This window comes from Tachysurus vachellii, chromosome 16 (assembly GCF_030014155.1).
Source record: "Tachysurus vachellii isolate PV-2020 chromosome 16, HZAU_Pvac_v1, whole genome shotgun sequence".
Classification (NCBI taxonomy): Eukaryota; Metazoa; Chordata; class Actinopteri; order Siluriformes; family Bagridae; genus Tachysurus; species Tachysurus vachellii.
In genome coordinates this window covers 7,261,700-7,285,059 of record NC_083475.1, presented here as the reverse complement: position 1 = coordinate 7,285,059, position 23,360 = coordinate 7,261,700, and the positions used below count along the sequence as shown (strand labels likewise).

At 40.2% G+C, this 23,360-nt stretch overlaps 2 protein-coding genes across 4 annotated transcripts; both read right to left on the bottom strand.

The window, feature by feature from the left end:
- Positions 1-5,226: 5,226 nt before the first annotated feature.
- On the bottom strand, positions 5,227-13,637 carry usp18 (ubiquitin specific peptidase 18). Of its 2 annotated transcripts, XM_060889871.1 has the most exons (11): positions 13,471-13,636; positions 12,971-13,053; positions 11,782-11,908; positions 10,553-10,689; positions 10,278-10,357; positions 9,940-10,074; positions 8,311-8,406; positions 8,071-8,223; positions 7,866-7,994; positions 5,591-5,640; positions 5,227-5,490 (listed from the first exon to the last, which is right to left on the bottom strand). In XM_060889871.1, exons 2-11 carry the CDS (start codon positions 13,026-13,028, stop codon positions 5,424-5,426), a joined length of 1,032 nt encoding a protein of 343 aa, XP_060745854.1. In that variant the 5' UTR covers positions 13,029-13,053; positions 13,471-13,636; the 3' UTR covers positions 5,227-5,423. The 2 variants fall into 2 exon arrangements, with proteins under 2 accessions (XP_060745854.1, XP_060745855.1); XM_060889872.1 differs by lacking the exon at positions 8,071-8,223 and having other exon boundaries at positions 13,471-13,637.
- A 1,899-nt stretch (positions 13,638-15,536) lies between these two features.
- On the bottom strand, positions 15,537-22,458 carry pex26 (peroxisomal biogenesis factor 26). 2 transcript variants are annotated; one of them, XR_009649716.1, is made up of 6 exons: positions 22,083-22,458; positions 20,343-20,489; positions 19,355-19,677; positions 18,370-18,516; positions 17,184-17,331; positions 15,537-16,412 (listed from the first exon to the last, which is right to left on the bottom strand). XR_009649716.1 is itself a non-coding variant. In XM_060889874.1 (5 exons), exons 1-5 carry the CDS (start codon positions 22,259-22,261, stop codon positions 17,234-17,236), a joined length of 894 nt encoding a protein of 297 aa, XP_060745857.1. In that variant the 5' UTR covers positions 22,262-22,457; the 3' UTR covers positions 16,977-17,233. The 2 variants fall into 2 exon arrangements, 1 of the variants encoding a protein (XP_060745857.1); XM_060889874.1 differs by lacking the exon at positions 15,537-16,412 and having other exon boundaries at positions 16,977-17,331; positions 22,083-22,457.
- Positions 22,459-23,360: the final 902 nt, after the last annotated feature.

Genomic DNA, 23,360 nt, shown 5'->3' with positions numbered 1-23,360 from the left:
ACATGGTGGTGGGAGCATCATGCTGTCGGGCTGTTTTGCAGCTTCAGGCACAGGGAGCCTTGTTGAGCCATGGAAAAAAGAAAATTATGTTGACATTTTGAGGGATAATATGCAGAAATCTGCTCGTAGTCTAGCCTTAGGTCGTCACTGGGTCTTCCAACAAGACAATGACCCAAAGCATACATCGAAATTGGTCCAACAGTTCCTGAAGGATACCAAAACAAAGGTCCTGGAGTGGCCCGCACAGAGCCCAGACCTCAATCCTATTGAGAATCTGTGGCGAGTGCTCAAAGTGAATGTCCATGCTCGGAAAATACGTAATTTGGACCAGCTGGAGCAATTTGCAATGGAAGAATGGGCTAAAATCCCTCAGGAAACCTGTGCCAACCTAGTAAAGAACTACTCTAAGAGGTTGTTGTCAGTTGTGGCTCAGAAAGGGTTCACTATTGACTATTAATGACCGGGGGCTAATAATTTTGGACGTTTCATTTTTGCCCTTTCTTGTTTCAACTCACTATTTCAATTAAATATCCTAATCAAACTTAGTGGAGATTTTGTCTTTGTTATTTTGGAAACAAACACACTATAAAACACTTGTTGTTAATGGTCATTTCCATGGAGAAATCAAGAGTTTTGTCTAATTTCATAAGGGGGCTAATAATTTTGGCCTCAACTGTATATATATATATATATATATATATATATATATATATATATATATATATATACATACATACATACATACATACATACATACAGAGCTCTCTTTCTCTGTTGGCTTGTTCACTTTCTCACGCTCTTTTTTTCCTTTCACACTCTCTTTCTTTCTTTGCACAATAGGTTATCATTCCTCAAGTTCCAGTCTAGTGACAGCATTAAAAAAGTGCATTCAACAACCTGGTTAAACTTTCACCTGAAGCACATACAGTAGTTTGAGCCTCCTGTCAATCATCTGACACCTAAGATACAAACCCATTGTTGAGTCAGTGTGAAAAAGAAATTAAATGTGGAACCGGAGCCGTGGGTCATGTGGACAGAGAAGACAGAGCCTGTGCAGAAGTGCATGCTGGTTCTACAGTAGCGTGTATACAGTAAACCGAACCCCGCTTATCTGCCTTGTTAATACATAGCCGCAGATATAATACATAATACATACCAGATGTTCTGCTGTCCTTGTCTTAACAATACATAAGGGTTGCGTACACCTATAGCCTTGATAGGTAGTTTGATTACAAAGTATTTGCTTTAGCTTTGTGTGTAGACAGACATTAAAAAAAATCTACTGAAGACACACACGTAGCACTTCTGCATATGGATGAAATGGGAATAGAATTCTTAGCCACAGCCGCTGGATATGCACAATTCCTGTTCCTAGAAAACATAGAAAATATGCTGCTCTTGGCTCGAGAGAGAGAGAGAGTGAGAGAGAGAGAGAGAGAGAGAGAGAGAGAGAGATCCAAATTCCTGGGGACTGAAATAGGCCAAGTGCGGAACAGTGCGTTTTATTTCAGATCCCTGTAAGTGGTATTGTGGAACTGTGACCTGTGAAACAAAGATAAAAGAACACAGGAACACAATGATGGACTCTTGTTCAAAAAGTCCTCATTATCAAAATCTGCTTTCTGCTTTGAAAAATGATTAAGTGAGACTTTCCATCTGCTTACTTAGGTCAGTACAGGACATCACATCACATGAAGGTAGACAATAACGACAGTTTGCACAAGCATAACCTTAGGTTTTGCTAGGTGACAGTTTTAGTCATGGCTCCGATGCATGCATGCTGAAAGAAAACCATTTCCTCTTCACGAACATTACATAACCACAGAGGTGGGGAACGCTGATCTCAGCAGTTTGTCAAGCCAAGCCTGACATATATGTGTGCTAAACTGGGGCTTTTAGGAAAGAAATGTCATGCAGTTCATGAGAAAATTTAAGACAGGACATGATAGTAAAGATATAAGATATGATTTAGCTAAACCAGTTATAAGTTAAACTACCATATATGTTACTTTACCACAGAATGAATGCAGGCATTTATACTAAATATGTTGGGTTTCTTTTATTGCAGTATTATTTTCTATCAAATACTGCTTTTCTTGGAAAATTGTCCGTAGTGTGTGATTGTGTGAGTGAATGAGAGTGTGTGTGTGTGCCCTGCGATGGGTTGGCACTCCATCCAGGGTGTATCCTGCCTTGATGCCCGATGACGCCTGAGATAGGCACAGGCTCCCCGTGACCCGAGGTAGTTCAGATAAGCGGTAGAAGATGAGTGAGTGAGTGAGTGAGTGAGTGAGTGAGTGAGTGAGTGCTTTTCTTGTTAATCAGATGATTTTCAGACAATATTTAGATTGCATTGTCATTTTAAAAAAGCAATATGGTCTAAAATACACTATAGGGCCAAAGTTTTGTGCACTCTTGACCCTCACACTCATATGTGGTTCTACCTCACAGCTCCCCACTAGAAGCACACCATTGTCTAGAACATAGGTCACTAACAGGCGGACTGCGGTCCGGGACCAGACCCAGAAGCTATCCAATACGGACCCGGACCTACAGCTCGACGAAGCGCTTCTATTTTAACCAGCGCAGCTTTTGCAATCTTTACGGTAGTGGTAGTGGAAATGCACAGACCAATTGCGACTCAACAGTGCAAGACAGATGAGAGAGAATTAGAGTAAAGTTACACATGAAAGAAAGATAGCGATACATGTAGAAAACAAAGGGAGAGAAACAGACGAGTCAGACGGAGAAAGGGAGAGAAACAGTCGAGTGAGACGGAGAAAGGGAGAGAAAGAGACAAGTCAGATGGAGAAAGGGAGAGAAACAGTCGAGTGAGACGGAGAAAGGGAGAGAAACAGACGAGTGAGACGGAGAAAGAGAGAGAAACAGACGAGTGAGACGGAGAAAGGGAGAGAAACAGACAAGTGAGACGGAGAAAGAGAGAAACAGACGAGTGAGACGGAGAAAGGGAGAGAAACAGACAAGTGAGACGGAGAAAGAGAGAAACAGACGAGTGAGACAGAGAAAGGGAGAGAAACAGTCGAGTGAGACGGAGAAAGGGAGAGAAACAGTCGAGTGAGACGGAGAACGGGAGAGCACCAGTCGAGTGAGACGGAGAAAGGGAGAGAAATAGACGAGTGAGACGAGAAAGAGAGAGAAACAGACGAGTGAGACGGAGAAAGAGAGAGAAACAGATGAGTGAGACGGAGAAAGAGAGAGAAACAGACGAGTGAGATGGAGAAAGAGAGAGAAACAGACGAGTGAGACGGAGAAAGGGAGAATAAAGAACAAATGGCGCTCTCCAAAAGAAGAAAAGTGTAGCTCACTAAAGGTTTTGTAGCTGAATGATCACTAATCCCCACAGACACACTCCAACATCAGTGTCTGATCTGATGCTCCTGTAGCTGAATGATCACTAATCCCACAGACGCACTCCAACATCAGTGTCTGATCTCACTAATGCTCCTGTAGCTGAATGATCACTAATCCCACAGACACACTCCAACATCAGTGTCTGATCTCACTAATGCTCCTGTAGCTGAATGATCACTAATCCCACAGACACACTCCAACATCAGTGTCTGATCTCACTGATGCTCCTGTAGCTGAATGATCACTAATCCCACAGACGCACTCCAACATCAGTGTCTGATCTCACTAATGCTCCTGTAGCTGAATGATCACTAATCCCACAGACACACTCCAACATCAGTGTCTGATCTCACTAATGCTCCTGTAGCTGAATGATCACTAATCCCACAGACACACTCCAACATCAGTGTCTGATCTCACTAATGCTCCTGTAGCTGAATGATCACTAATCCCCACAGACGCACTCCAACATCAGTGTCTGATCTCACTAATGCTCCTGTAGCTGAATGATCACTAATCCCACAGACACACTCCAACATCAGTGTCTGATCTCACTAATGCTCCTGTAGCTGAATGATCACTAATCCCCACAGACACACTCCAACATCAGTGTCTGATCTCACTGATACTCCTGTAGCTGAATGATCAATAATCCCACAGACACACTCCAACATCAGTGTCTGATCTCACTAATGCTCCTGTAGCTGAATGATCACTAATCCCACAGACACACTCCAACATCAGTGTCTGATCTCACTAATGCTCCTGTAGCTGAATGATCACTAATCCCACAGACGCACTCCAACATCAGTGTCTGATCTCACTAATGCTCCTGTAGCTGAATGATCACTAATCCCACAGACGCACTCCAACATCAGTGTCTGATCTCACTAATGCTCCTGTAGCTGAATGATCACTAATCCCCACAGACACACTCCAACATCAGTGTCTGATCTCACTAATGCTCCTGTAGCTGTATGATCACTAATGCCACAGACGCACTCCAACATCAGTGTCTGATCTCACTAAAGGTTTTGTAGCTGAATGATCACTAATCCCACAGACACACTCCAAAATCTAGTGGAAAGCCTTCACAGAAGATTAGAGTGTTTTATAACAGAAAACTTTGGAATGAGATCTTCAACAAACACATCTGGGTGTGATAGACGTCTCCACACACCAAATGTTGGCCATATAGTGCATACGTAATAACCATATGACAATTTTTACAAGTGCTAATTGTGTACAGAGCAAAAGATTTGGCACTGAGGCCCTCAGAACTAAGTGGTTTAGTTCCTTTGTTTTCATAACGACCGGCAGACAGAAAGCCTATCTATAGATCAAAAGGAAATGTGTGCACTTCTGACAAAAAGAGGCCTACAGTGTTCAGCACTTCAGCATTTAGCAAGGTGAAGTGTGCAAAGCCGGGTAAACGGTCAACTGTGTAAGGGTGAGAGAATAATTAAAAAGCTGCAGGAAGGGACGAAAGTATTCTGAAAGGTGAAAACACACAAACAACGTTTCTCTGTGATAGACTTGTGTCCTAGCTACAGTGTACAGTATTACACTATTAGTACAGTGTAATACTATTGCAGTGTTGTTTTCAGTGTTTAATACTGAAAATCTCTCAGCACTTCTACCGCTGTCCTCCTCAATGTCATTTAATTCAGTTTAGTCCCAAAAAATGCACATCACATCAAATCCGTTTATATCATTGTCAGGAAATGCTTAGCGTTTTCTTGGAGTCTTTTTGTCCTGTGTTCTTGAGGAGGATGTGGCTTTGCTGCAGTGTGACACACACCACTCTGGACTGAAAGTTTACTGACACCTTGTGGACAGAAGAAGCCAATATAGTGCATTGAAGAAATGAGGATTTAATTTTCCTTTTACAGAAACCAGAATTCATTTAAAAATTAGATGAATAAATATTCATCTAATTGTATTCCATACAAAATATTTTTAATGCAATCTAATTCTTTTTAAAATATTTCTGTAGTGTAGTCTTAAAAATAATTTAATTTCATGTGATTAAAAGGAGCTTTATCTTTGTCCTAAGGATTGGGTTCCTGGACTGCTCCTGAACTCAGTGTCCTGTACAGCAGCATATAAGCGGTTTCACTGAAACATCACACAAAATAATTAGGTTAAAAACATTGTAAATGTGATTTAGATGATATTCCCCATTATAATGGAACTAAAAAGAAATATAAAAATATACCTGGACCATCTGCTCCCTCCATACGTGCGCTGAACCTCCTCCCAGCTGACCTACAAACAGCATAAACAAAATTGGTTTTGTAAAAGTTTTGTGTTGTTTCAGTGATACTGTATACATTCACTGGCCACTTTAATAGGAACGGGTTCTGGGATGCTTTTCTGCTCAACATGGCTATATTGTGAGTTTAGAAAGCGGGTGTCTTAACAGATAAAATACAGACCCAAGAGCAGAGATAACATATAAGGGGGTTTATTTAGGGGGAAAATAACAAAGGGATAAAAACAGAACCACAAAACACAGAAACAGGAACACAAACACAAGGACTCAGCAAAAACAGATACAAGACAACCGGTATAAATAGGGGTGACAATCATTGAAACACAAGGAACAGGTGTGCAGATAAAAAAAGTCTGCCAGAATGTCCCCCTGGTCTATGTGTCAGTTATCTGTCTATGTGACAGTTATCTGTATATGTCTATGTCTATATCTGTCTATGTGACAGTTTTATTATATTTTATCATTATATGTCCTCTGTCACAGGGTCGGAAGGGTGATGGCTATCATCTACTAGTTAGTATCATCTTAAACTGCTGCTTGTGCAACGTCAGGCAGCAGTGTAACACACTTGTAGGAACGTGCCATTTCATATGCATAAGCTCATAAACTCCCATGACAGTGATTGTGTAATGGTGTTGGTGATTGATAAGGTGTCCCACCTGAGAGCACGGATAAGAAACCAAACTTGCATCTTCTCGATGATATGGTGAACAATTACTTACTGCACCTGTTGTGTTACTCAGGAGCCCAGTAATGAGTGTTTATTCAAGATATTGTTGTTAATTCATCACCAACCCTGATCATTTCCTTTTGAACACCACACCAACAAACATGATCACCACAGACTGCAGTCCCCATAACACACACTGCCATGCTCTCACTCACCAAACACTAGAACGTCCCCATAACACACACTGCCATGCTCTCACTCACCAAACACTAGAATGTCCCCATAACACACACTGCCATGCTCTCACTCACCAAACACTAGAATGTCCCCATAACACACACTGCCATGCTCTCACTCACCAAAACACTAGAATGTCCCCATAACACACACTGCCATGCTCTCACTCACCAAACACTAGAATGTCCCCATAACACACACTGCCATGCTCTCACTCACCAAACACTAGAACGTCCCCATAACACACACTGCCATGCTCTCACTCACCAAACACTAGAATGTCCCCATAACACACCCTGCCATGCTCTCACTCACAAAACACTAGAACGTCCCCATAACACACACTGTCATGCTCTCACTCACCAAACACTAGAATGTCCCCATAACACACACTGCCATGCTCTCAATCACAAAACACTAGAACGTCCCCATAACACACACTGCCATGCTCTCAATCACCAAACACTAGAACGTCCCCATAACACACACTGCCATGCTCTCACTCACAAAACACTAGAACGTCCCCATAACACACACTGCCATGCTCTCAATCACCAAACACTAGAAAGTCCCCATAACACACACTGCCATGCTCTCAATCACAAAACATTAGAACGTCCCCATAACACACACTGCCATGCTCTCACTCACCAAACACTAGAAAGTCCCCATAACACACACTGCCATGCTCTCAATCACAAAACACTAGAACGTCCCCATAACACACACTGCCATGCTCTCACTCACAAAACACTAGAACGTCCCCATAACACACACTGCCATGCTCTCACTCACCAAACACTAGAATGTCCCCATAACACACACTGCCATGCTCTCAATCACAAAACACTAGAACGTCCCCATAACACACACTGTCATGCTCTCAATCACCAAACACTAGAATGTCCCCATAACACACACTGCCATGCTCTCAATCACCAAACACTAGAACGTCAATTTAACACACACTGCCATGCTCTCACTCACCAAACACTAGAAACACTTGTGATTGCATACCTGGTTTGCTTTTCTTGTTTGCTTTAACTTGTCCTAGTTGATGGTATTTGCCAATCTCTACCTCTTGCCTGCCGATTAGCTCAAACTGGCACTGACACATTTCTCTTCATTCTGATATTTGATTATTTGAACATGAACTGAAGCTCTTGACCTGAATCTGCATGTTTTCTTTTTCCTGCTCTGACATGATTGGCTGATAGAACAGTTGCATGAATTCCTAATAAAGTAGTCAGTGAGAATAAATAGCAGGTTTATTTACATTGCTACCAGGTTCATTCAAAGGTTCATTCTTACTTGTTGCATGTGGCTGTCATCAACATAGTACCACTTGCTGTCTGTAGAATAGATGTACGCTGTGTAGTGGCCCATCATGGACATCCCAGCGTGAACTACTACTGCATACAGTCTGTAACGTCTCTCAGCCTATGGAAAGACAAACATTTATAAACATATTTTCAACTTTATATCACAAAATCAAAACGTACTTAACAAACTTTACCACTTGGGAATGTTCTTCAGGTAAAATATCAGCCAGGTTAATCGTTTCAGGGAAACTGACTTTGGCGTACAGCTTTTTGGTGTAGCCACTGATGTTTCTGAACCTCTTTAGATTAATGCATAGGATAGAAGGCAGCGAAACAAGCTTGCATCTCTATATAAAAAAATAAAAAATAAAAAAAGCAACATCATCACCATGATCATTATCATTAGCATCATCATCATCAAATTGTTCAGAGACCTGGGTAGACGGCATCTTCTTTTCACATCTGCCACAGTAAAAAGCTTCACTGTCTTCCAACATCTGCGGCTCAAAAAACATCCTGAAACAGTCCATCTGTGAAAGAAAAACAGCATTCATTTACTCAGCAGTGTTTGCTAATGAGTCAGCTATATGCTGTAGAGTACAGAAGCTTTTACGTCCCAATGCAGTAATCCTAATGCACAAATCTGTGCATTTTTGTATTCATTCATTCATTCATTCATTCATTCATTTTCTACCGCTTATCCGAACTACCTCGGGTCACGGGGAGCCTGTGCCTATCTCAGGCGTCATCGGGCATCAAGGCAGGATACACCCTGGACGGAGTGCCAACCCATCGCAGGGCACACACACACACTCTCATTCACTCACGCAATCACACACTACAGACAATTTTCCAGAGATGCCAATCAACCTACCATGCATGTCTTTGGACCGGGGGAGGAAACTGGAGTACCCCCGAGGCACGAGGAGAACATGCAAACTCCACATACACAAGGTGGAGTCGGGAATCGAACCCCCAACCCTGGTGGTGTGAGGCGAACGTGCTAACCACTAAGCCACCGTGCCCAACTACATTTTTGTATTTAAAACCAAATTCCACTCTGAAAAAATGTTTCAAATGTGGAAATATTTGTGATGTGTTGAACGATTCTGGTTCTCATTTGCAGCTTGGTGGTGTATTTTCATTATTCCTGTCAGAAAATGGCAGGTGTCCATCCCCGTTGCTCTTAAACTTATGTTTACGCCGTTAGCTACTTAAAACTAAAGAGCATGAGCTTCTTATCTCAAATTAATTTTCCAATGATGTTCGATATCGTATTAATTAGAAATCCGACATAGACGTAGTTGAAACAGCACACAGTGGACACAATATTCCTGAATTCAATCCAGCTATATGACACGGTGTCTGTTTGACTATATATGAAACGCTAATCAGGATGCCGTTGATGACAGTGTTAGCGTGAATGCTGCGGTTTAAAGCTTTCTTTGCTGGAGCAGTGTGTCTAAAGATGAGAAGGTGAGAGATCTGGAAAGACTGAAATAAGATCAAGAGATCAAGTACCAATGCTGCCTTGTGGGTGATGTGGGAAAAAGTTAGCCAATGATAAATTAGACCAACATCTCTGAGAAGATTATAAAAAGATTAACGTTTAAGACCTTAAAATATGGAGTTTCTCTTGGGTACTGTATTTATATACAGTGTACCAAAGGGAGAATGCAGAAGGCAGAGACTGAAATGGATTTGCACCGAATGTGTCCTCGATTAAATCACAATCGTTACTGATACTAATGGAATGGCAGACTTTAGATTTATGGTGTAAAAAAAAAAAAGAACAAGCACAAACAAAAATAGCAAAACATAAAGACTATGACGAAGTTGACAGAAAAAAACAAGCAACAAACAAAAGACAACAATAACAGAAGCACGTCAATGGAGTACACAGTAAGCAGAACTTAAATATTGTACTGATTATGGGAAATGATGGGTAATGAAGTCAAGTGCTGATTATAGCATAACCATGACAATCAATTAGAGTTACTAACAAATATGTTTCAGCAAATGTGTTCATAAAGGCTTCATTACTTTTGTGCTGTTAAACTCACCAAGGTGTTTCTATCCTCATGGAGATGTAGCGGAAAGCTAAGAAAGATGTTGGGGGCACGTTGTACGTTCCCACATTCTGAACACTCGGTGCATTCTTCAACGTCGATCTTGTAAAGATTTTTTATGTCTGCAGCCTGCAACAAAACGAGACATAAGCAAACCACCTGGGTGATTTCATAAAAGATGCCAATGATGCTTATTAAATCATTAGCGTCAGATTTTTAAATTCAGCCATAATAACAGTTCTAGAGGAAGATTAGGAGATTCTTTCGTTCAGGATGCTCATACGTGTCACTTGTTTTTAAGCACAGCATAAAGAAGTCAATTCTAAACTCACAATTTGCTGGTCAGACATCTGCTTCTGAATGAGGTTCAGGATGGTGTGGAACACTTCATCAGCATCATGTTCAGTGGATCCTAAAGCAAAACACTTTATTAAACTTTATATTCAGAAACTCCCCAAACTGCATTTTATGATTTTGAAATATTTAATCAATCAAGACTACAAGCCAAAATGTTCAGGACAATTTTTAAATTATTATTAATTCCACTTCAGCTGTAATGAGTCTGACTGTCCACGTTTATGTTTGAGGAAAATAACAGATTGCATACGGCAAATGTTGTATTCATGAAGACAGTCCAGAAGATCCAGGTGAGGTCTGGCCTGCCTTTTATCCTTCATGCCTTCTAATGCTCTTTTGAGCTCCAGGAGAACATTCATTTTAGAAGCGTTCTCAGATGGCTGCCATCTAAATGCAAAAAAAAGAAAAAAAGAAAATACTTCTTACATATTTTACATATATGGTCATGGCCAAATATTCATTCATTTATTCATTCATTCATTTTCTACCGCCTATCCGAACTACCTCGGGTCACGGGGAGCCTGTGCCTATCTCAGGTGTCATCGGGCATCAAGGCAGGATACACCCTGGATGGAGTGCCAACCCATCACAGGGCGCACACACACACACTCTCATTCACTCACGCAATCACACACGCAATCACACAATACAGACAATTTTCCAGAGTTGCCAATGAACCTACCATGCATGTCTTTGGACTGGGGGAGGAAACCAGAGTACCCGGAGGAAACCCCCGAGGCACGGGGAGAACATGCAAACTCCACACACACAAGGCGGAGGCGGGAATCAAACCCCCAACCCTGGAGGTATGAGGCGAACTAAGCTAATGCTAACCAATAAGCCACCATGCCCCCCTAGTTCACAGCATGGTAAGATAAATTCTTACAATGAAAAGAGAGATTTATTTTTTCTTTTTGGCCATGTTGAGCCTGTAAACAGACCCAGAACTCTAATGCAGGCCATTATTTATTGCTCCTGTAATCAGTATAACAGATTTCGTCTGTGCTAGCACAATTGCAAACGGGTCTTCTAATAATCAGTTAGCATTATCAGATGATTAACTTGGATTAAAAAACATAGCACGAGATTGAAACTGGGGCTCCGTGCGACAATCTAGATCTTTCTTTAAAAATCATCTGATTCTGATCTGTTTTTGAAATGGATAAAAGTGGATTTTTTTTTGGAAAACCTGGAACTTTCAAAGTGATCCCGAACTTTTAAACAGTAGCATATATTCCTTGTCCATCTGATGTAAACAAAGTAAACATCCTAATTGACTTGCCAAAAGAAATTTATGGTAAAATGTAATGAGGCTGATTTGAGACTCTTTAGTTTTAAATATATGTAAAAATTTGTAGATATAGCTGCAATTTTATTCTCTTTATTCATAATATTTTTATTCATGTATTGCATTTATATGAACCTTGGGTAATATAATAATAATTCCTCTATTGAAACTTCGGTGCCATGCTTTTTTACCTGCTAAGCAACTCCTGTAACTCTGTAGTGGCTGCAAACGTCTGCAGTAAAGCATTTATACAGCAGGAGAGACCGCAGTTTGAAAGCCCTCTCACGCTTGTATGTCGATGTGAACCTGCACGAGTGACTGAATCACATAGACAATTGCTCACAGTTCACACACATTACACACGCTGTCCTAGTTATTAAGACATTCACTGTTATGTTTTAAACGCAGAATATTAAACAAATTCTTCCTTTACAATAAAGTGCATTTTGGCCGTAACATAATATGGATATAAAAAGTCTACACAACCCTAGGAATAAAATAAACAAACAAACAAAAAAGCGACAATAACCTGGTTGTATAAGTGTCCATACTTTATTATACTAGACGTTGACTGGTACATTCTGAACAAACACTTTTAAGCACATTTTAAAGGTAATTATCATACAGCTGAATAATGAGCTCAATAAAGTGATTCTAATTAACCACAAATGAAGATCCGTTAATTCTCTAGGGTTTTCTTGACATCTTATTTGGTTTGTTAATCTACTGAGACCGTGGTCAACAAAAACGAATGTTATTTCTGAAAGGTAAGAATTTAGCAGGTTCTTCTCTGCAGGCCCTTTCTTATGAAAAGTAAAAAAACTTCCAAGTCCACCTAAATCACCCCTAACCATGTGATAAAACCTGTTATGGTTTGATTAAACCAATGTATGATCCTTAAGGCCTATGTTAGACGGCTAAAGATGACAAAATGTCACCTTTCAGCATGATAACGTCCCAGAATACAAATCCAAGACAACAAACAGCTTCAGAGGAAGAAGAAGAGTCCAGATCTAAATCTCATTAAAAACCTGTGGGCTGTGTACAAGAGATCATCTCATAGTTTAATAGATCTGAAGCATTTTTCTAAAGAAGCGTGGAAAAAAATTCCCAAATCAAGATACAATAACTTGGGAGATGCAAAAGTTGTTTAAACAGTTAAGGGTGTGTATACTTGTGGAACCAAGTATACTGTATTTTTTTCACCCCGAATGTGACTCTGTTTGCTTTTCATGTCAATTTTGTTAGTCGCATCACATTAAATGTGGAAAAAGATCTGATTTGATTTATCTTGGTTTCATTGTTTATGTACATATGTGGAATTTTTAAATCCATTTAACGTTGCCAAAAAAAAAAAAAAAAAAAAAGGAGACAACTCACCAAAACCTGAAGTTATTTTGCCATGAAAATGAGTCATTTTACACCCAGAAATTCCCATCAAAAATCAATGAAGTCAGTTGCAACTGGAAGTCAAAGGCAGTAACGAGGAGAGTTTATATGATGAAATATAACAGCTGTATTATTACAGACATTAACGCTTTTGTTAGCATTTATGGTATTAGGTAAAACTATCAAAATAACATTATTAATGTCAGAGCTAGAAGTATAAAATGATTAAAAAGCAGACAGCTGGGTTGTGTGTTGTTTCTTAAATCCATAGTAACACAACTAAAAGTGCAGTAATGTATTTTAGTGCTGAAGCTTTTCCCAATACAGAGTCTCTGTGATGTTCCTTAATGAAGCCTGACTTTGTTCACTCTCTAATATAATATGCAATAGATTTGCAATACCTTTAGCATAAACACGCTCAGTTAATGAACAAATCAGGTTATTTTTCTAAAAACCTCACTAAACAAAATTCTGCGAAATTAAACACTGACCTGCAGTGAAGCTTTGGTGAAACACAGTGAATCTTAACCAGAAAAGAAACTGTTTCACTTTCACTTTCCTTTCCGTCTTAAGTTTCTGTTCTACCGCACAGCAACAACCTGTGCACAATATCTCTAAAACCTGTTAACCCCCCCCAAAACACACACACATACACACACACACACACACACACACACACACACACACACACACACACACACACACACACACACACAGTCTTGGAGAGAGTGTTACAAAATGTGTCAAAACAAAATGTGTTAACCCCTAAGCCACAATGCCCCCTATAGGTTAAATCTGTAATCTCCACAGTAACAGTTCTCTCTCTCTGTATCAGACACTTTGTGCTGATTCTCTGGTAAAGTCATCTCTCATTTGTGTAAAAGTCATTATAGAAACATTTTTGCTGCTGATAATTAACTGTATCAGTACATCTGGAAAAGAAGTGTCAGAGAAGTGTTAGCATCTTTCTTGCAATCTCACTTATGTGTTTTTCCCGGGTGTTGAGAATATTGTTAAGATTTCACTATCAATCACTCGAATTATTTAAAGTCTCTCACTTTTTGTTGGTTGCTTCCCTGTTTCCAGCTTTCTGATGATGGCAGATGGCATCTTCTTCCAAGGAATTTAAAATCTGAAATGCTAGCTGTTGTCATACAACATATAAACTAATAATGTGCTAGCTGTGTAGCTCTTGTGTAGCTCTGTGTAGCTCTTGATGATGCACATAAACTTTTAGAGTTTTCACAAAAACATCACAACTATGACAGGTGTAATCTTTGAACAACTTTAACTATAGCACAAGACTCACCATTTGAACTCAACCCCTTAACAACTCACACAACTTATCCGCAGAGAGAAAGACGAGTTTATGGCAGTGCTTGTTATGTTCATTAAAAAAAAATCTGCAAATATCCAAAAAATATGAATATTAAACACTATCAATTGTGGGCAGCTAAATTGGAAAAACAATAAGACCAGTAGTAGTATCGCATTAGCTATAGAATATGCTAGCTTAATAGCTTATAGATAGCTAACACTTGCTTACTATATGCAATACAACATGAAATAAATATTTAGTTTCACGTTATTTTTTATTTTTATTTTTTTACCTCTGTCAGGTGACTGTGATTGGTAAGTTTGCTGCGATAGGAACGATGTCAACTGACAGAAAGTATATTAAATTATGTTCCAATTTTCAGATTTATTTTTTTCTTTTTTTACAATTAGCAGCAATTATCAGCATGTTGATTCTTTAGCAGCATTTTACCAGCATTTTAGTACCTGTTTAAACATTTTACACTCATTTACAGTAGCAGATTTCACCAAACGGCTCAACGGGATGCTGCTGAACGACCAATACGTGTAAATCACGTGTAAATTAGTATGTTTTTACCATCCAAAGTTCAAATGTTAGGGATTTTTACATTGTGCTTTAACTAATTACATTTGTTATTTATCATACTCCTTGTTTATTGAAACAGAGGTTCTATTTGGTCTAATGAGGGTATTTCAGTCAACATCAGGCTGTAATTCTGCTGGTGAAGACATAACATCTAAGTGCAGGGTTCAGATAAAGACTCTAACAGCAGTATCTCTGTTCTCTTACAGCACCATTGAGAATTTGAAGTACCGTGATGAGCGCAAACCTGAGGCTCACCTCCAACACCAGGTCAATAAGCTGTACGTCAAAAACCTTGATTACACCATCGATGACGAGTGTTTGCGCACGGTGTTCGGACAGATTGGGACCGTCATGAATGCAAAAGTAATTTACATCTAATAATCTCTCCATTTTATTCCCAATAATCTGTATCCACTTTCCGTTGCTGACTCTAGAGAAAGGAAAACGTCCTCTCAGCCTAGTTTGTTAGATAAATGAAATGAACCCTTTTTATTAAATAACTCATTATTATTTAGCTCCTGGAAAAGTTTTTTTGAATAACACGCCATCCTAAATCAGCGTTGTCCAAAATCTAACCCCAGATTTCAGATTAATAATCCATATATAGGTAAAGTTTATCATGACAAACTTTGATGTGTGAGTCTTGACAAAGCCAGACTGTTTAATGTTTAAAAAAGTTGAAACATTTTCAGAAAAAAGTGACATAAATTCTCTCCATTAATAATGATGCCAATACAGTTGAAAAGACAGACAGATAGACAGACAATACTAATAGAGTGGGATAGATTGATGATTCCTGGAAGTTAACCAGTTACTCATTAACCAGGTTCTTATTGACTAGCTCTGTTATAAACACATCGACAGGCGGATCGGTGTAGCCTCTGCATTGATGCGGTCGATGCAAGGCGAAGCTCTCCATTTACCAGTTGATCTACATTCCTGCCCTCACCTATGGTCATGAGCTTTGGGTCATGACCAAAAGGACAAGATCCTGGATACAGGCGGCCGAAATGAGTTTCCTCCGTAGGGTGTAGGAAGCTTGGTCACTCGGGAGGAGCTCGGAGTAGAGCAGCTGCTCCTCCACATCGAGAGGAGTCAGCTGAGGTGGCTCGGGCATCTTTTCCGGATGCCTCCTGGATGCCTCCCGGGGAGGTGTTCCCTGGATGCCGGGGAGGAATGCGCAACCGGGAGGAGGACCCGGGGAAGACCTAGGACACGCTGGAGGGACTATGTCTCTCGGCTGGCCTGGGAACGCCGCGGTATTCCCCCGAAAGAGCTGGAGGAAGTGTCTGGGGAGAGGGAAGTCTGGGCGTCCCTGCTTAGACTGCTGCCCCCGCGACCCGGACCCGGATAAGCGGCAGAAGATGGATGGATGGATGGGCTTTCTTTCATCAGCAACATGAAATATTCTGTTGTCATGATGGTTGAAATTTTATTCTTGGCCTTTTGTCAGTTTTAGAGGGATGTCAGTATGGTGCCTCGTTTTCTCCACTTGCTGACGATGGCCTCCATGGTACATGGTCTGAGATCCTGTACAGAATTTATATATACACACTTTACAATTTTTTTAATATAATCTCTTTGGCTTTAGTAGCCATTAAAAAAAAAAAAGATGGCAAGAAATCCTACAATAACAGCGGATCATTCGTTATTGCACACAAAAAACATTCCAATTGATTTTACTTGAATTTGGTTATTTGCTACATCATACCAAATGTGGAAAAAAATCTGAAATTAAACACCGTTTTCCATGACAGATGTCTGTGATTTTACCATGAGTGTAAAGACTTTTTTTTACATCCACTGTAATTAACAATTCCCTGCCCAGAAGTGAGAGGTCTCTCAGGTGTTGTGTGAATGTGTATAACTTCCCAGTTTAACTTCTGTTGACATACAGGATCTGTAAACACTAGATTACTTCTGGTTTATTAAGTAAAAGCGAAAATCCTGATAAGTCTCAGAGAACAGTAGTGTAGTTAAACTTCAGGAAAAAGGATGCTGCACTGTGTCTTTTCTTATCACTGGGGTACATCTTTTTGTGCCTTTAGTTCAGTCTACCTTGTAAAATGACCATAAGGACATTAAAAATGACTCTTATACTTTAAATAAGCTTTTACTATCATGCACTACATGCTATCCAGGTAAAAGACATGCTTAAGATACATGAGCTTGCAGACAGCAGAGACAAGAAAAATTACGTCTGTTTTTTATAAGCACTTGTGAGAACAACCGTCATTACTGATGAGTCTTTCTGTCCAAGCACATAAATCACAGTTGTGTTCATTGCAACCAGCTGCTTACTGTGTTTCTATAACTTATTGCTCAAAATAACATTTTCTTTTCTGGATTTTTCAGGAAGAAACCCTGTAGTATGGACCAAACATGGCATTCCACATCTGCTGCCAGAGTACATACAGCCGGAGGATCCATGGATAAGCCGAGGGAAGAGCTGTGGATTAAAGAGACGCACTTTAGGACGTGCTTTTAAAACCGAACACAGCAAAACATGCATAAAAATAAAAACTATGTACAAAGGAAGTATCATTTGTAGGAGCACTGACACAAGAAATCTGGGTATTCCAGAAAATACTACAAAGAGCTCCTCATGTATATGGACACCAGTTACTAGTTACTTCATTCAAAAAGTAACTCAATTACTTTGTTGATTACTTACACCAAAACGTTACGCGTTACTGTTAAAGGTAACTTTCTTGTTACTTTTTAAAAAAAAAAATAATGTGCATATTTCCACTTTGAGAAATTCGTCTTGCTCCCGCCTTGACTCGCCGTTACTGCCGCACATACATGAATAAACAGAAACATGCCCACAGTGCGGCGTCGTCGTGTTTACAGGTTGGCATCCACCAATCCTACAATGCGTCGCTGCTGTAAACAGGTTAGTCTGTAGGCTACACTTCAGCCAAAATGAATTCATTTAAAATACTAATGGACAAACGCACCATATGGTAACGGTAACAGAGTTACTTTATTTAAAAAGTAACATGTTACAGTATTAGTCACTCTCAAAAGTAACTGCGTTACTGCCCAACACTGATGGACACACACAAACACGTATTAGTACAAAATCAAGAAAACTCTGCAGAAACTAGCTGTAGCAAATCAAGTATTCCTGGATGATTGGAAAAGAAAAACCCTCATAGTATTTATGTCATGTATTTCTCCTTGGTGCATTTATTCTTATCGAGTTAACTTGATAACAACACGAAGTTTCCTGACATTAAATCGGATTCCTGTGAAAAAATTTGTCTTTCTTTGTCTCTCTCTCAGTCTAGTCCATGCAGTAACATTTATTTCTTCTAAAATAAATCAATCTGTCATATTTGAATTTAATGTCTCGTCTGTTTCATCGTGCTTCCGTTGAGCCGGGCTTTTGATCTAAAAGTTAGATTTATAGAATCCTCTCTGTTACAACGTAAACATTACAACTTGATTTATCCCAATTAGATTTGTAGGTTAATCTCCTCACCTGGGTCCATCCTTATGAGCAGCAGGTAGAGCAGGAATAAAAGAACAGCGGTTCTGTGAATAAAGCGCGACCAGGTAGTGACACCAGCCAAAGAGAGTCCTCTGTACAACAACCTCATAACTGCATTCAACTTCCTCACCACTGACCCTGAAACAACATGGAGATGTTCACACAGTACATTTGAGTGTGTGGTGATGTTCTAGTTATTACTGCAATTTGAATTTAAATAAAAACTGGATAATAGTCAATATCAGTATATCAATATCATTAAAATTGTCTTCCTGAGTTACTGAGACGGGCAAAATGCATTTCTACGTGCTTCTATGTTCTTCTTTTGGCTGCTCCCTGTTCGGGGTCACCATAGCAGATCATCCACGTGTGTTTTGGCACAGGTTTTAAACTGGATGCCCTTCCTTATGCAACCCTCCCATTTTATTTGGGTTCTGGACCAGCATTGAGAGTTAACTCTCCAGTTGCTGGGTTAGCGCCATGCCCACGGCAACGAGACAGTTGTATCCTGCCGCTGGACCATCAGGAGGATTATTTGCTTCTAAGAGATTTACCTAAAATCTGTACACTGTAAAGGAGCCATGTTATACTAATATTTTACTACTATAATTGTAAATGTGAGGGGGCACGGTGGCTTAGTGGTTAGCACGTTCGCCTCACACCTCCAGGGTCGGGGTTCTATTCCCGCCTCTGCCTTGTGTGTGTGGAGTTTGCATATTCTCCCCGTGCCTCGGGGGTTTCCTCCGGGTACTCCGGTTTCCTCCCCTGGTCCAAAGACATGCATGGTAGGTTGATTGGCATCTCTGGAAAATTGTCCGTAGTGTGTGATTGCGCACAGGCTCCCCGTGACCCGAGGTAGTTCGGATAAGCGGTAGAAAATGAATGAATGAATGAATGAATGAATAATTGTAAATGTGTTAAATCACCAGCGTAAGCATTCTGCTGACTCTTATTGAATAATACAAACAAACAGTACCTCGAGATATCATCACTTTCTCTGTTTCCACAGGGACTGGTTCAGGGTTTGGATATGAATGGTTTTTCTTTTTAGCATCATGATCCTCGAGTATCGTCAGTGCGGTTTGTCTCTGAGCCTCTGTAAAGGCGACTTGTCCCACGTTATCCATCAGCAGCTCCTTGGCCTCGGCGGTTTGGCCCAGCGGCAGAAGGACATGCAGGATGTAGAGCTCGGCCACGCTGCTGTAACCTGACAGACTCGTGTTAGCAGAGCAGTGCAGCCATGTCCTCACCTCCTCCTGCACCGCTGCCTGCTCGGTCACCTTGGTGTAGAGAAGAATGCTGGGGAAGAAGACGGAAGAGCCATTGAACATGTTGGCTGCTGCTACGTGATTGAGATATTATTAAAGCTTTATTATAAAGCCAGTTAGATTACACATCTTACCAGTGCAGTACATATTTATTTTATTATATTTGCTCTTTCCTGCTTTTATTTGAAGTGTGAAATTAGACAAGGGGAAATTCGACATAACTAAAGAAAAAAATGTTTATGATTTATTATAATACAAATTCACTTGAGTATGATCAACTTGGGACAATATTATGATGAATGATGGGTGTTTACTGATTTGTAAATCACATTTTACAGCTGATTTCTTATCAAATTTACCACTGTAGCTTTGTTTCATCAAAATTATTCTTTAACCAGACTGTGGCATGAATATCAATATTTTAAATGGTCAGTCCCTTTTTTGTGATTCTTGCTGGAAAAAGCAGGATTTTTTAAACTCCTAGACGTGAGGACACATGTGTAATGACTTTCTTTGAGAGATGTACTCTTCTTCCACACACATGAAGGGAAGCGAGATTTGCCTGATGTCACACGACACATCTTAACCCACATCTTAACCCAAAAAATCTGCAGTACTATTGATTACTGAATATCACAGTTTTTTGCTCATTTCATTCTAGTAGATACCCTCGTGCGTAATAGTAGACATCTTTACCACATCTGCATGATCTTTGCAGGAATTTGCTCTGTTTCACCATAATGCTGCAAAACCCATTTCAGAACGTCATGCCACTGGTTTAACTCAGCCAGAGCTTGAATCCCAATGATGCAGAGCGCTGCTTTCAACTCTCCATGCCTGGAACTAAAAAAAACACACAAACCTAGCTGATATTTGGCTGATATTTCCTATCAAATACAAACATTTTAAATATACTGATTATACAAAAGCATGATATTGCTGAAGATATAGTGTGTTAATGATGGAGTGGAAGAACTGGAGTGTCCTGCACAGAGCCCTGACTCTGACTCAACCCCACTGGACACCTTTGGGGTGAACTGGAACACTGACTGAACCCCAGGCCTCCTCAAGCACATGAGGTGATGTGATGGTCTGGTGTCAACAAAGATTGTGGTGAATTGTGGTGTACATTGCGGTCAATTCTGGTGTACATTGTGGTCAATTGTAGTGTACATGTCATCTTTAACGTCCGCAAATGTTAGTTCTCTCACCATGGTATTAATAATAACACAATAAAAAACCCAAATCTGCCAAAGTTCCCTCTGCTGAAGGTTTCTCTGTTCAATAAAGTTATCTAAGGTTCATTCTAAGCCTAAATTTGTATTTGTTAAATAACAGAAAATAAGATAAATAAGTTGTTTAAAGCATTTGCCATTCAAGTCTCTAGGCATAAGAAGCTACAGTCGTATGCAAAAGTTTAGGAACCCTTTTAAAAGTTTATCTATGGCACTGTGTGCAGGTGCCAAGTCCTGTTGGAAAATGAAATCTGCATCTCCATAAAGTTGGTCAGCAGCAGGAAGCATAAAGCGCTCCAAAACTTTCTGGTATACGGCTGCGTTGACCTTGGACCTCAGAAAACACAGTGGACCAACACCAGCAGATGACATGGCACCCCAAACCATCACTGACTGTGGAAACTTTACACTGGACCTCAAGCAACGTGGATTGTGTGCCTCTCCTCTCTTCCTCCAGACTCTGGGACCCTGATTTCCAAAGAAATGCAAAATTTACTTTCATCAGAGAACAACTTTGGACCACTAAGCAGCAGTCCAGGCCTTTTTGTCTTTAGCCCAGGTGAGACGCTTCTGACACTGTCTGTGCACTTCATGCTTCCTGCTGCTGACCCTTTATGGAGATGCAGATTTCATTTTCCAACCTGCACACAGTGCCAAAGCTACCAGTACCTGGTTTAAGGACCATGGGATCCCTGTTCTTAATTGGCCAGCCATCTCGCCTGACCTTAACCCCATAGAAAGTCTATTGTGAAGAGGAAGATGCCAGACCCAACAATGCAGAAGAGCTGAAGGCCACCTGGGCTCTCATAACACCTGAGCAGTGCCACAGACTGACTGACTCCATGCTACGCCGCATTGCTGCAGTAATTCAGGCAAAAGGAGCCCTAACTAAGTATTGAGTACTGGACATGTTCATACTTTTCACTTGGCCCAGATTTCTAAAAATCCTTTCTTTGTATTGGTCTTAAGTCATATTCTAATTTTCTGAGATACTGAATTTGGGATTTTCCTTAGTTGTCAGTTATAATCATCAAAATGAAAAGAAATAAACACTTGAAATATATCAGTCTGTGTGTAATGAATGAAAATAATATACAAGTTCCACTTTTTGAATGGAATTAGTGAAATAAATTAACTTTTTGATGATATTATAATTATATGACCAGCACCTGTAGTCGTGTTTTGCTGTCGGTTCACTCACCAGGTTTGTTCCTGTGCATCAACACGAGATAAACTCTCCAGTCCCTTCTCACACGCCTCAAACGCGGAGTAGAAATCATTCCTGATGATGAAGTGGTCAATGGCGGAGTCCACCAGCCCTGAGCCGTGTGATAAACACAGGACAGGTGATGATAAACTAGCTGAACAAACGCTCTGCATAGCGGATTAACACCTAAACACCATCGTTTATGGCATAATAATGTGTATAATAAACTCTTAGAGCTACTTTACAGCTACAACGCGTCGTGTTTGTTTACTATCGAGTTCTTCGTTGGCTCGATCCGCAATCAAGATGCGTTGCCTAGAAACGCGCACTACGTCGAGGCTTCTAACACGCTACCTAGTGCACTAAACATGCACACAAGGTGCAGTTTGGACTTCCGCCTTTCCTTCTACTGCTTCCGGTTTACAAGAGTTGTGTGAAATAAAATGAAGTACCATTGTTAATTCTACAATATTATAATTCTTTTATGTCAAAACAATACTGCCTAAAATACATAATGTTAAAAAATATATCACTAATACAGGGCTCTCAAGTTTTGAAGACAGGCAAGCGTGACACCCCCCCCCCCCCCCCCCGCAAAAATAAATAAATAAATAATAATTTCACCGGGATCACTGACCACATTTTAACCAAATACAAAGTATTTATTCAATTTCCATTTATTGATTTGTGTGTGAGAGAGACAAAGAGAGAGAGAGAGAGAGAGAGAGGGAGAGAGAGAGATTATGACTGGTGTTTATTGTAAGTGTTTGTTGCCTTTTTGGACTCCTTTATCAGTTGTAATGTTGCTCCCATTTAAAACAGTTCAGCACAAGCCCAGACATTTTTAGGGACATGATTGAGGACAATGTCCCATCCAGAGACAAGCTGTTTCGTGTTGAGGTTTTGTTCAAATCGACCATCTAAAATACCTTCTCTAATGAATATGTTTTGTTTCCATTGGTTGTTGCGTTAAATCTTACCCATATACAATAGTGCTATTTTCTGATTTTCCTCTTTTTTTGATTGGCTGATAAGTGTCAGGCTCGACTAAGAACTATAGGGGAGACGCGCTTGATTCCTGCCCGGTTTTATAGAGACAGCGGTGCGGACTGATACATTTTGGGCGCTGCGGCATATTAAATATACAGTATGATAAATAGTCAAAAAGTTTTTCTGCGTGACAAAAGACCAAAATGCGTGACTGTCACTCTCAATGCGTGACACTTGACAGCCCTGCTAGTAAAAGGAGAAATAAACAGTAGCAATTTCCAT

Coding starts and splice junctions, on each gene's coding strand:
- usp18 (XM_060889871.1), bottom strand. CDS start 13,028: ATGGGAATTTCTGGGTGTAAAATGACTCATTTTCATGGCAAAATAACT. Junction 10,075..10,277: donor AGATGTCTGACCAGCAAATT/GTGAGTTTAGAA, acceptor GTTTTGTTGCAG/GCTGCAGACATAAAAAATCT. Junction 8,407..9,939: donor ATGAGGATAGAAACACCTTG/GTGAGTTTAACA, acceptor TTTCTTTCACAG/ATGGACTGTTTCAGGATGTT.
- pex26 (XM_060889874.1), bottom strand. CDS start 22,261: ATGCAGAGCGTTTGTTCAGCTAGTTTATCATCACCTGTCCTGTGTTTA. Junction 20,490..22,082: donor GATGCACAGGAACAAACCTG/GTGAGTGAACCG, acceptor TGTTTTTTTTAG/TTCCAGGCATGGAGAGTTGA. Junction 18,517..19,354: donor GAAAGTGATGATATCTCGAG/GTACTGTTTGTT, acceptor ATGTTGTTTCAG/GGTCAGTGGTGAGGAAGTTG.